This window comes from Manduca sexta, unplaced genomic scaffold, assembly GCF_014839805.1.
Source record: "Manduca sexta isolate Smith_Timp_Sample1 unplaced genomic scaffold, JHU_Msex_v1.0 HiC_scaffold_2893, whole genome shotgun sequence".
Classification (NCBI taxonomy): Eukaryota; Metazoa; Arthropoda; class Insecta; order Lepidoptera; family Sphingidae; genus Manduca; species Manduca sexta.
This window is the reverse complement of record NW_023593904.1, coordinates 4,753-18,615: the sequence shown is the minus strand read 5'-3', so window position 1 is coordinate 18,615 and position 13,863 is coordinate 4,753. Positions and strand designations below refer to the sequence as shown.

General features: G+C 33.3%; 1 protein-coding gene across 1 annotated transcript; it reads right to left on the bottom strand.

Annotated features, from left to right (window-relative positions):
• Positions 1-3,051: 3,051 nt before the first annotated feature.
• LOC119192536 (acyl-CoA Delta(11) desaturase-like) lies at positions 3,052-10,709 on the bottom strand. Its single transcript, XM_037446345.1, has 4 exons — positions 10,459-10,709; positions 10,154-10,284; positions 4,944-5,149; positions 3,052-3,788 (listed from the first exon to the last, which is right to left on the bottom strand). Exons 1-4 carry the CDS (start codon positions 10,676-10,678, stop codon positions 3,263-3,265), a joined length of 1,083 nt encoding a protein of 360 aa, XP_037302242.1. The 5' UTR covers positions 10,679-10,709; the 3' UTR covers positions 3,052-3,262.
• Between the last annotated feature and the right edge of the window lie 3,154 nt (positions 10,710-13,863).

The window sequence follows — 13,863 nt, the reverse complement described above, 5'->3', positions numbered from 1 at the left end:
TTACGATAATTTAAAAAACACACATTTAAGAGAATAAAACAAGAATGGACTTTTATTGAGTAATATATCTACATTACACATTTCCAATAAACTATCGTTCCATTTCCGTACACAATTGTGTGTCACATAATATCTGCATCATAACGAAATATCAGTGCTCACTGCAGAAACCACTGAGTTGAAAAATTCTACCGATATACGAGTATGTGAACGCAAGTAGATGATTTCGTACTTAAGTATTTAGATGACATAAAATCTGGGACCGATTTGGATATAATTAATTAGTATACAATAATTAGATTTTTGTCCTACAAATTCTAGGCATTTTACAGAAGAAATGTATGCTTCTAGGCGGATTTCAATGTGAGTGTCCATGTAGACGGAACCGCGAGCACATTAAAGTTTTTTTAATTTATTTCTGCACTTGGCTGACTCATTATTACAAGGCATTACTTTATGTATTTTTCGCAGATTGAATTATATATGTCGAAGTGAAAACTATTTACTTCGTTATTTTTTTACATGACCGGTAAGGTATCACCGGTCTATATTTATTTTCCAGACAGTTATTCAATTATTGAAACCCTTCTTTACTTCACTAACAATTTATTGCATAGTAACACTAGCGGAATACACAATGTCCTCGGTTCGAGCGTCCAAACAAGACTGCTGAAGACTTCTACAAGACTCGTACAAGACTCAGCTCTCGTCGTTCGGCCGGTCCTTATATTGACAGCAGTCGACCTCCCTCCTTTTCTAATACTTCCTCGATGTAATGATAGATGGCGCCACTATCACTCCGGAAATTCACCAGTGCTGCGGCGACATATATATTATGTATATAAATGCCGATAGATAATAAGGAGCTACATTAATGTCTTTTTAATTTATACCAAAATTAAATTTAGAAAAAAAAAATCTAATATAAATAAAAAATACCATAGGGCCTTGTAATACTAAGCCAGCGACTTTAAGACTGGTGAGATATCAGCTGGAATCGGAATAATACAAATGGATAGGCTATAATGCTACCCTTAAGAACATTATATATAGACTCTATAAGAGCTCTACTTAGCATAATAAAATTAATGGTTGAATAAATATGCTAAAAAACGCACACCCTGAGAGAGAAAGTAATTACGGATATACAATCAGTCAAATTGAAAGCATCCATACTATGCAGTACAATACGACCTCCCCTAATTGAAATTACTGCCTACACAGCTCTACGCCTATACAAGTACATATTGTGTTACACTCGTCACCCGACATAACGTCATGGGCACTCAATAACGCGACTTTTAGCATAAAAACTCACACTATTCACAAATATTTTCTGTCGTAAATAAGTGTTTTTCCTCGTTTTTGTAAGCAACGAATACACACAATATATTATATGCGTGTTTGAACGTAGACCGCTATTAACAACAAGCACTTTGCAGATTAATAATTGTGCTTTTGTTATACAAACATGTAGCTACTTAGTTATGAATTATTTGCACTTTTGTATAATTGAAACTTAGGTTAATTATAATTCATTGCTCTCATAGAGTGGTATTATATATATTTATTTTAAAAGTGGACTTTATTTAAATTCGTTTTTACATCTCAATCTTCATTTTAATAATTTACCTCTATAGTAATTAAAAAGTGTTTGTGAACTACAGTTCACAAACACTTTTTAATTACTATAGATTGATTACACACATCTATGATCTACTACAGTAGATCATAGATGTGTGTAATCAATAGCTCGATAAAAATTCAGCGGTTTTTCATGAATGGCAAATATAACTCCCTAGCGCAAACTTACTGGTTAAGATACCTGTAAATGAAATAAAATTCAAGAGCATCGTTTAATATTAAAAGTTTTGCTCGTGATGTGTGATTTATCTGAATTTGTAAACCTTGTGTAGCGTCCGGCCTGCACGCGAATTTCCTCGAACTAATAGAACCGAATCAATATCCGCTCATATCACGATCATTCACCTGGATCATTCCAGCATGTATGCCCAAAATTTGCTTGCTATAGGTAGCTGTGTTCATTTCTATATATAAAAATGAATCCCTATTTCCCTTGATCACGCCATCACGCGTGAACGGCTGGACCGATTTCACTATCGTTTTTTGTTGTGTTTGTTATTATCAGGAGAAGGTTCTTATGAAAGAAAAAATTCAAAAAATTTCGCGGAAAATTAGAAAATTTAAGAAAACTTAACAAAAATATTAATTTTATATAACGGTCCATTGTTTGAAATACATAAATGTCAACGATTGACAGAATGCGCGCAGCAAATTCACAGTTAAGACGGGACAACGTCTGTCGGGTTAACTAGTTGTTTAATAATACACAAGTTATGGATACAGGCAGAAAGAGCAGATAATATGTTGCTATGGACTTTATCAACTGCAGTGCACTTTTTTAAGACGTGGTCAATGTAATTTTGGTAACATTGTGGAATTATTAAACTTACATGATTTCAATAAACGAGAGAATATGCAGGTAAATCTAGGTATAATAATTTCACTTAACATAGATTATATTTGTCAAGATAATATTTTGTCCACGCATTATGCTAATAACAGCCAAATAATAATGTTTCACTTACGCGAAGAAACAGAACGTTCATTATAATTTTATTATCGAGTAAAATATTGAAATACGACGTGGGCAGTTTAGTTGTTGTATTGTTTAGAATTCCTAATTAAGTCTTCTTGGTATAGATGTTAAGGATCCCGTAAGACTCCTCGCAGTTAGTGTAATAATTTTAAAATATAGTTATAGGTCAATGGTTTCCAGAGTTTATGTTTTGTTAGAGGAGTAAAGTATAGCACGTGAGGTTCGAAAATCCGATTTTCATGTAAAACCTTAGTTACCTGTTTAACGGAATTCTGTTTTATTTTAACGTGTATTTGTATGCAATGTAGTGTTTCACTTAGTGATTTTTTCTATTTAAAATTTCTGCTATAATGTTAATGTGTCTGATAACATTAATTGAGTTATGTGGTTTGAAAACATAATAAAATATTTTTTTAAATAAAACTAATTTGTCAATTATAATAAAATTATATTATAATTTAAACAATGGGCACCATATTTTAAAGTTACTTAAATTTAACAGGTAAAGTCTTTTAACAACCACTACAAAATCAACTGCAGTGAAATATAAATAGTAATAAATAATTAATATTTACGTCTACTTTTATCACAATTCCTTCACAATTGGTTTAACAATACATTTAGATCTTAGGCTTAAACGTGTTAATAAATAGAGTTCTCACTCAGTGAATTTTTGTCGGGATTAATGATCGTTGCTTCTTTCTTCTCTTCGGAGGGCACGTCTTTATCGTCCCATCCCCAGACGTGGTGGCTTCCATCACCAGTCCTCTTGACTCGTTTTTCAACAACCTCAGCAGACACGGTTTTAAGGTCATACGCCCATCCGATCGATGCCATGAAGTCGATAAACAGCTTGCTGAAGTTTAGAGAGTAGTCGCCCAGTTCAGCGGTTTTGTAGTCCCACGGGAATGTATGGTGGTAGTTGTGGAATCCTTCTCCGAGAACCACCAGTGAGACAGGTTTAGTTTCCACTGGGTTGATGTTCTTGTCGTAGGGTTTGCTGCCCCACTTGTGAGCTGCCGAGTTGACGAGCCAAGTGACGTTGAGTACATAAACGTAGCGGAAAATAGCGCACACCCAATATGCGTTCCAGGCTGATTCTCCCCATAGAGTAGGGATGTACGAGGGCAGGATGAAGCAAATCAGAGGCATCAGGGCTAAGTAGTACCTGAAAATTAATTTTGCTGGGTATAACTAAAAGTATAATAGTTTTTTTTTTATATTTAGGGAGAAAAAAATATTTTTGTATGATAATTTATGAGTGGCTTGTAAAATCTTATCATCGATTTTGTAGTCTTAATTATCATTATCTCTTACGTAAAATTTATTTATGTATACTTGTCTATAATTTTAAAACAGTGTCGGTGACTTTAACATCTAGTATGTATAGTTGTAGTGGTTGCGGACTTTGATTCCGACTTGACCACTTTGGAAGCGTTTAAACCTTTTCAGAGGACTTCTAAGGACACATATACGTTCAGGCCAAATGGTTGGTTTTCCTCCCAAATACTGACCAGCTGAAACATTTTTAGACATAAAACTGACCATGTAACCATAAACATGTGACTTTTATGTGGATAGTTAGTTACATATACTCTGACTCTTATTCATACAGGCTCAAATAATGCGCAAACTGCCTACTGGAGTTTTTATCAGGCGTATGTATGTCTAAGCTATGTCATTTTATTTCATAAATCCGCGCTACTAATGTTTTTCAACAATACCTAGATATCTATCTTGCTCCGATCAAATTGTTACATATAATAATTTAAGCGTTGTTAAACTTTTCCGTATTATGTAATGTTTTCGGAATATCTAGATTCAGGTCTATACAACAATAAACTAAAACACGTAGAATATTATGTTATTATCATGTTATTATGGTGCATAATATAAATCAGATCTAAATTCTTAATATTATTTGTTGTCTGTTTAAAGTGTGCCAGGTTCATTGCATACTCTGTATCATCTTTATGTGATAGCATTTAATATAAACGCATGTTCTCTGTTATCTTGCATTAGATCACATGGTCAGTGTCCTTTAAAAACATATTGCCTGTTTCAAAAGACAGTTACTCTCTTGTTTAGCCCTGTACCGAACCAATAATTGAAGACGAGTGAATCGTTAACAAATGTTCAATGCATTATAGCTAGGTTTAAAAATCCAACTATAAATAAAATATTATTTTCTTCGAAATAAAAGTTATTTTTCGTAGCGATTTTATTTAATTTTGAATCCGGAATCGAAAGCATTGCAGCAAACCATTGGCGTTAAATTAGTCTCATTTTAAAGTGTAATATTCACATAAATCTTTATACTCACTTCTTCTGGAAGCGCAGTATGGGGTCGGCCCAAAGGTCGCTCATGTCAATGGTGTGTCCTTTGGCCTTGATCTCGGGGTGTTTTCTAACGAGGAGCCATCCGACGTGAGAAAAGAAGAAGCCACGAGTCGCGTTGTGAGGGTCGGCGTCTGTCTCCGAGTATTTGTGGTGCATGCGGTGATCACGAGCCCAGTCCAATACTGCGTCCTGGAATATAATATTGATTCAGACTTTTTGTTTAAAATCCAAGGACATTATGGTAGCCTGTATAATATCACTAAAAGAATATTGTTGTCAGCTGTGTCTTCGTGTAAATTGTACAAAATGTATTTATTAGGTATTTCTAGATATAAAACGCATGATAATTGTTTTCGTATCTATTGTGATGTCACTAATGAGAAATCAAAAAAAAATGCAAATATTTTTTATTGGAACAAATAAAGAATACCACAAAAATACATTGTTTAGATTCGTCCATATTATTTTAAAGATTTTTATCATACTATATATTATGAAAAGAATCAACAACAAAAATAGTTCATTTTCATAAGAGAATAAATAATATTTATAAGGATTAAGTGACAACCTTTAATACAAAGTATCTATTTACGATTCTATTATATGGAAGACATTAAACGGTATTATATACACTTAGAACTCTTTGAATTATTTTTCGCAGTGCGTTAAATGCAGTGATACCCATTATTTTTTTATGCTGGTTAGTTGGTTCATACTTCGTGTTTGTAAATGCCTTTCAAAAAACTTTAAATGCCTTTGTCGTTCTTTAAACATGACACTATTCGGAGTCAGTTTTTATCATCAAATCGTACGACTAGGGTAAATTTATGTGAATTTAAAATATTTTATTTGTAAAATACTTATATTTTTACGACGTGTTGGAGAGTGTTTATTTTATTTCAAAATTACATAAAAAAGTATGACGTGGTTGTATGGTCTGACAGTAATTATAATTTCATTTGCATCTCTAAAGGCATTGTTAACAGTCAATGTCTATTGTGAGGCCAAAGGTGAATACTTCTATTTTAACTACCACAAAAATTTACCTAATCTAAAAATAAAATAATATGTAAATGCTATAAACTTGAAACACTTATAAAACTTGTGAGATTACCTAAATTACCAAAGGAGTCAATGTGAAAGATTTTATAAATTACTAGATGTATGTACTATAGAGGCTGTTTAATGTTAACTGCAAGAAATGGTTGTTTATTGTTCTACGATTACTGTTAACACTTTTATTAATAGAAATAAGTGGTAAGTTTTTTATTTAGTAGAAGCGGTAATCTATACTTATAATAAATCTGTAGAGAGGTCAATTCTGTACATGAAATATATTTCCAAAATAACTATCAGGGGGTGATTAGGGATCGATACTGATGCCAAAAATGCAATTAGTAAAATTTTTGTCTGTCTGTCTGTCTGTCTGTATAACCGTTATAGAAACAAAAACTACTCGACGGATTTTAACGAAACTTGGTACAATTATTTGTCATACTCCTGTGCTGGTTATAGTATACTTTTCATCACGCTACAATTAATAGGAGCAGAGCAGTGAAGGGAAATGTTGTGAAAACGGGAGAAGTTACTCCATTTTTAAGCTTCCGTCGCGTGTGCAAGCTTAATGGTTAAAGCTACACAGAAATCATGTATGACGGAAATGTTCTCCTTAAAATTATGTAAAAAATATCCCATGACAGCATGTGTCTATCTTTTATGGTTGACTCACAATAACACGTGTAACTCCCGATAGCTTAGCAGTTCGAAGTTTTCTCATTATATTTGTCTACTCTTACGTTTATAACACTCTTAGTCATCCCTAATTAAAAAGTTAACATTATTAAATATTCCATAAAAAAGAATCATAGAAATCGGTATAGAAATACCAAAGTTATACATGAAATACGCTAATAATAAGCCATCATGCGTGAATACTGAATCATGCTATAAGGATTATTTTTGTATATATATAAGGTCGCGAACGCACAGGTAGGCGGCTTGCTTGGCACCTAGAGGCTAGCGAATCACCTAGCGAGTAGCTTCGTAAAACGAACATTCTCGAACGTTCGCGACCGGCTCCATTTTTGAAGTCCGAAATCCACGCGGGCGAAGCTGCGAGCGGAAGCTAGTCCTCAATAATGTACGAGGATTGGTTACAAAATCAATGAATGCTAATAAGTCCGTAATGAGACGAGTGCTGTTTTCAAATTGAATATGATTATTAATGCTGTAAGCTGTCCACAATAACTTTAATTATATGAATTGACATCGATACACGTCGCATAATTGTACATTACCAACAGTACTTCTGAATCCAAATTTGCGAACGAGAATACTGGCACGTGTAGAATTTTTAAATAATTATTATGCAATTACTAATAAACAGCGAGTAAATAAATTGAAATAAATTGATGTAAAGTCTAGAAACTTTCCATAACTTTTAAAACTCTAATCCCTCATCAAAACCGATTTTGTGATGGGATTACAAAACAGAATAAAAATACTAAGTGCTTTGTTAGAGATTGAAAAAAAGGAGTTTTATCACAATAAGATGTTGTATAAAACTTTAGTTATCTTGGAAGATAATTAGGTAATTAATATATATTCAAGAGTAAGGGTAATTGTGTTGATAATTAGATAACAGATGTTAACGAGGTTTCGTTTTTTGCGGTCGTTGCACGTGTTAACGCATGACCCATGCAAGATAAACTGTTTATCACGTATGCACACACGTGGCCCAGACAGCAGACTATCAGCGCTGATAAACTATAAACTCATCAACTATTTTCTATCGATATCTTTAGTTGGACTTTGCGATAAGAAGAACTTTCATATTGACTCATGATTAAATTTGTAGTATTATTTATTGAAAAGTTTGAAGTTTCTTTCCAAAAGTTAGCGATATCCATAGTTTAAATACTACGAACAAAAATAATTTAGTTAATCGCAAAACAAGACTTCAAAGATCAAGTCTTTTAAGGGTTACTGTATCCTTTTTTATAATCAGAATATCTAGAGGATATAAATGCCTGGGACTAGGCATTTTGTGTGATTTTCTTTGGAATCATGTCACTTGATATTTTTTTTTCTTTTTATTCGTAATGTAACTGTAGGCGGCTTGGGTATGAAATACTCTCTAACTGTCTGTACCTGCGGCGGCGTCGTGTGACAGGTCGGCCACTTCCTTACAATATGGTTGAGGAGGCCGATGGCTGGCACATGCGTCATACTCGTGAACTGTTCTGCCCATTTCGCTTACTATTTCTAATTGCTAGGGTTGCTAAGAGGTAATAATTATGAGCATAATAAAGAAAAAAATCATTATTCCTGAGAGGGTTGTGCACTCGTATAAAATGTAAATTAATTTACTTCTTATTTTACGAGCATATAAATGAACTGCTCTAAACAACAATAAAAAAAAACAATTGTATTTTTTTTCTCCTCTCCTTATTATTGTAGTTTTCACCTTAAACTGATTTTGAAAAGAGCAACACCAGAGTTTCTTGCCTGATCTTCTCTGGTGATAACTGCTTTCCGAACTGGTGGTAGAGTTAATGTTGACGGAATCTAAATAATGTATAACATTTTACCGATTCAAATAAATCATTTCATTTCATTTCATTTCATTGAATATACATTGTGAAAAGTTCACATAGACGTCGCGCTGGTGGAAAAGTATCTTAATTTAAATATGAATAATTCCACCTAAACGACATATTCACAACAAAATAAATTTACAATAAGTTGCTCAAGACGTAGAGGTAGAAAAAGTATAAGTTTTGAATAAAATAAATATCAATGAAAACTTATTTTAATTTTACACGCCGTAAAGCCACTACTACAAGTCTAAAAGACTTCGTCGGGGTAGCAACATCAGACTTTGCAAAGAAAACATCCACACACCGCATTCTCATTTAACTACACAGTGATAAAAAAATCAAAAGCGTTTAACCGTTTTTTTGGCGCAAAAGTAAAGACGAGTATATGGTTGCATTTATTAACGCAATGTAAAATGGCACTGTGCAAGTTTATTTATTTATAATTAATAAATAAATATAACAATCCATGCCAATCAATGCCCATAATATAACAATCATGAACAAAAATTTGATATGACTTAATTTACAGATTTATGAAATGACGTCAAGAATTATCTTAATCTGAGCTAAAATTGGCAAAAATAGTGATAATTTTTATAATTAATCATATGGTGAAATACAAACGCTACCAAAACAACGTGGATTCTGAAAGATAATAACATTCACATATCTATGTAATTGGTAACGATTTCACTATACACAGGAATCATTCTTACTAATGCAGAAGCGACAGAAATTTAGCAGATATTATATTGTTTTTGGTAATTATCGGACTGTACGTAATTAAATACTCAGCATGAAATATAGTTTGCTTGAATATCAATATGTGGCTTAAGTTTTGAGTCTTAGATTTAAAATGTATGCTTGTACTACTTATTACTTTTTAAAAAATGTCACGTATAAAATCCTGCATTGTATGGCTTCGGATTATTTATACCGCAGTGCCACAAACCTATGCGGAGTACACGTATATTTTGAAAATTAATAAAATACAGTATTTTTACAATTGCAAGATTGTTATATTTAATAATAATAATATCAGCTCTGTATTATATACTTGCCCACTGCTGAGCACGGGCCTTCTCTACTACTAAGAGGGATTAGGCCTTAGTCCACCACGCTGGCCTAGTGCGGATTGGTAGACTTCACACACCTTCGAAATTCCTATACAGAACTTCTCAGATGTGCAGGTTTCCTCACGATGTTTTCCTTCACCGTTAAAGCGAACGATAAATTCACAAAGAATACACACAATGATTTTTTAGAAAAGTCAGAGGTGTGTGCCCTTGGGGATTTGAACCTGCGGACATTCGTCTCGGCAGTCCGTTCCACACCCAACTAGGCTATCGCCGCTCATTATTGTTATATTTGCATTTGATTAATGTTTTAAAGTTCACAAAGCTAGTGCTGAACTTCTTTGTTCTTTAAATAAGTTATTTAAATCTCTAACGTCGAAAAAAAACAAAGAATTACAATTGTTTCCACAAACTGGAAATCGCATTAAGGGTTTCCTATCCACAGCCGACTTGCGCTAAGGAACCGATAGATCTAATCCTTGCTAAAGTCTTAAGTAGATTTGATTAAAATCCCTTACCTGGAAAGCCAGCGTGTTGAATAGAGTCAGCAGAAGTCTCAGAGGCAAGCGCGCTTTGTAGGATTTATGCGCCCACAACCTGTGAGCACCGGCAGTGATGCCCAGTCCGGAGCATAGGTAAAGGAACACAGCTGTAACGAGATCAATCATCGCTAATTAACTTGAACACAATTAAATTAATATTCATGTGATGAAATAGCTCCGATCCGAAGGGAGGGTGGGTGTTGTGGAGCACTCAAAGGGAGCATCAATTACTGTTGAGTTTTTTTATCATCATTTAATATGCTAGTGAAAAAATAAATTACCGAACAAGCATGTAGTCCACATGGCTTTTGTCAAAAACAGGTACGCTCCATACACGCCTCCGATGTGAAGCAAGACGAACAGAATGACGTTCCTCCAGACAATTTTCCATACCCTCTTCTCAGCAGATGGCGGGACCAGCACCGGCGCATCACTGTCATTATTCACCGTATCGGTTTCGTATAGGACCCATGAGCCCGCTTGTTGACCTTGCGGCGGCATTTTGCTGCAAATGAAAATACCACAAAATTACTAACTACTAACTTCTTAGATTATGTTAATATGTGAATACATTTTCGCTTCTTTCGCAAAGTAAAATAGAAAATTTAATGATTAGCGCTCCACTTATACACGTCAAGGCAATCGAGTTATGAAGTAAAGTTGAATACGTTTAAATTACTACCTATGCACGTTGTTCGCAATGTACTGAAAATTAATAAGTCGACATGGTTGCAGTGAAGCGTTTTATGTTGGCTTTTTCCTGATTGTCCAACTAGTTTGCAAGTTAAATTTATATAATTATTTATGAGATAATAAAATTGGAAGTCTTACAATAATAATCTGTGTAAAATGTGTAAACGCATAACGTTAAAAAAAACATTATGTACGTATACTTGAATATAAAGAATTTAATATAAGTTCTTAGATTAAAATTATTTTCTTAAATATATATCTAGCCCTCGAAAAAAATATTTAAGTGAACATACAGCTGAACGGGATTAGATAATACGTGGCACTCGGATAGACCATGTCCCGGACAAAAAAGTTGAATATTGTTATCCCGGTGATTAGCTAGCTCCCATGGGAAATAAATGGAAGAAATCTATGGGTAAAACGCTTTGAACTTTTGAGTTATTGGCGATACAAAATTACGTGTTTGTGTTTCCAAAATTTAAGAATCTCTCTCATTATCTACGTCACATGACTGGGTCTCTTGATCACTCTATGTACCTATTCCATAAAAGTATCAAGAAATATACATTCATAAAAAAATGTTTTTACTTGACCTGTAATTATTAAAATAAATATAGTCTTGTATTTTAGATATTTTCAGTGTTATAGTTGGGTACCTACAATACATTAATTGTAGTATAATACATTGATTGACCGTGAATAAAAATTATATTTTGTTAGTAAAAGTATTCGTTCCATTTTTCACGCCTTACTTTTGATACAATATAAATTATAATGTCCAAGCTTACAAAATTACGATAATTAGGTTTTATTCACAGTACCTATTATTTTATTAAGTTCTTATCATCATTTGTCTTAGTCACGGAATATTTATCGAATTTCAACCTATAAAAACTAATTTTTAGATTTAAGATTGATAGCAGAAATTTTAAAACCGTAATAAATATTTACATGCTTTCAATCGGATAATTTTATTCAACTTATAAAGAGGCGATCTATTCACCAAACGTCAATTGCGGTCAGGTTTTTTTTTATTTAGCCACGAATGTTATTCACCACGGTCTCTTGTCTTGTACAAAAATGTGGTACGAAATCTAAAATACACAGGAATACGAATTACCATTTAAGAGTTACCGGTTCCAGTTTCCGTCAATGTTTATTTTGGGTATGGCATTGTTCCGAAAATATATCGAATTCATATTGCGTTGTGTGTAAATATTTCTTATTAATCTGGAATTCATTTTCTTGTTGATTGACTTCACAGCCTGGCAAATTGTGAGCAATTTCATAGCGAAACAGAGTGCTGCGAGCTCAGCAGAAATTCGCTATGAGTGCGCACTAAACACTCCGCGTGTGTCTTCGGCACGAATAGGTCTATCGACGTCATTTCGTACATTCTTGTGCAAAATAGTACCTTACCATACCACATATTCATATGGGGATTTTATTCAGATAAAACTAATAATATTAAATAATTTTCTGTAGGGTGTAATTCTTAAAATTTTGCCTTGATATTTGCAAGCATCAACGAAAACGCGTTGAGCGCCAACAGCATGTTCGCTGCGATTTTCCAGCGATTCGCGAGCTGTGAATTCGTTTGCAAGTCACCGCTGTGAAAGGGCCGCAGATAATAATGCTATAGCTATTGGTTATAATTAATTCTATGTTTCATAATATTTTGCTCGAATTATATTTTAGTAACTTTTATTATGACCTCCTTTAAACCATCTGAAATATTAATCGTAAGTATTATTGTAAAATATTTTATATTACGAGCATATTAATGACAATGCACACTCAACTTGCGTAATTCAGCAATTTCATGACAACATAGGTAAATGATTTTTAAAGTGGGGTTTATTATATCTAAGTAGATAAAATTGAGCTTATTAGTTTTAATGTTTCCATTGTTGACTAAAAAATGATATAATCGTTACATCGAAAGTCAAGGTAACTATTTTATTACTTTAGTCATCATTCATGTGAGTGAATGAATGTCAATTTACCATAAAATGTATTTCTGTACTGGTCGACGTTTCCAGCCATTCATTTTGCATACTGAGCGTTCAATATATGCCTAAGTGCTATTTTAATTTCGTTATTGATTCAGATTCCGCCAAAATTAGACTAGTACCCAACGGAACCTTACGAAATATATTTCAATAAAATTCCAATAGGGTGTTTGACTGGTGTAACCAAAAAATATAAAACTGTTCCAGGAGAAAGAATAGTGGGCGACAAAAGTTATCAAATAGATTTTTTTTGTTTTAAACGTATTGTAAATGTTTTATATACGTCATTAAAATTTTGATTTTTTAATCTGTATCCCTCGCGGCCTAAAACGACGCGATGCCGGCCGCCATTCCTAGTGACGTCATCTCTCATAAACATTTCATCGTTCCATACAATAAATATATAGTAACGATTGCATGACACATAGAACAGCAGATGGCAAGCACTCATGACTTTTAAAAAACTGAGGTTACAAAAACCATAGTTTACTTATATTAAAACATTATTTTTAAGGTGACAACAACATTTATAGCATAATATACAACTATAAACTTCCATTGAAATGAACTTCACAAAAATAAATCGTCGATTTATCCGACGTATTTTTTTGATCTCGTCGTGCTAAAGTCCACCACTTCTTTCTTAAATTTTTTGATTTTAGCACATGAATGAACAATTTATCGGAATTATGTGGTGTTGAGTTTTTACCTAAAGGCGCAGATATAAATCGTAGATAATTTGTTTTGTTGTAAGGTGCAGGTTAGGTGCCACAACTGTCACGAATGTTTGTATATGAGCGATGACATCACACAGGGATAACGTCACGTGACAACGCGTTTTAGCGCGAAATTATAAATGACAAAGAAAATTGAGCATATTATAACAATAAAAATATAATTCATGCTATAAGTGAATAGTCCTCTATCGTAGTACATACATTTAAAAAAATTGTCAAACACCCTATTACAGTGGGGGATCAA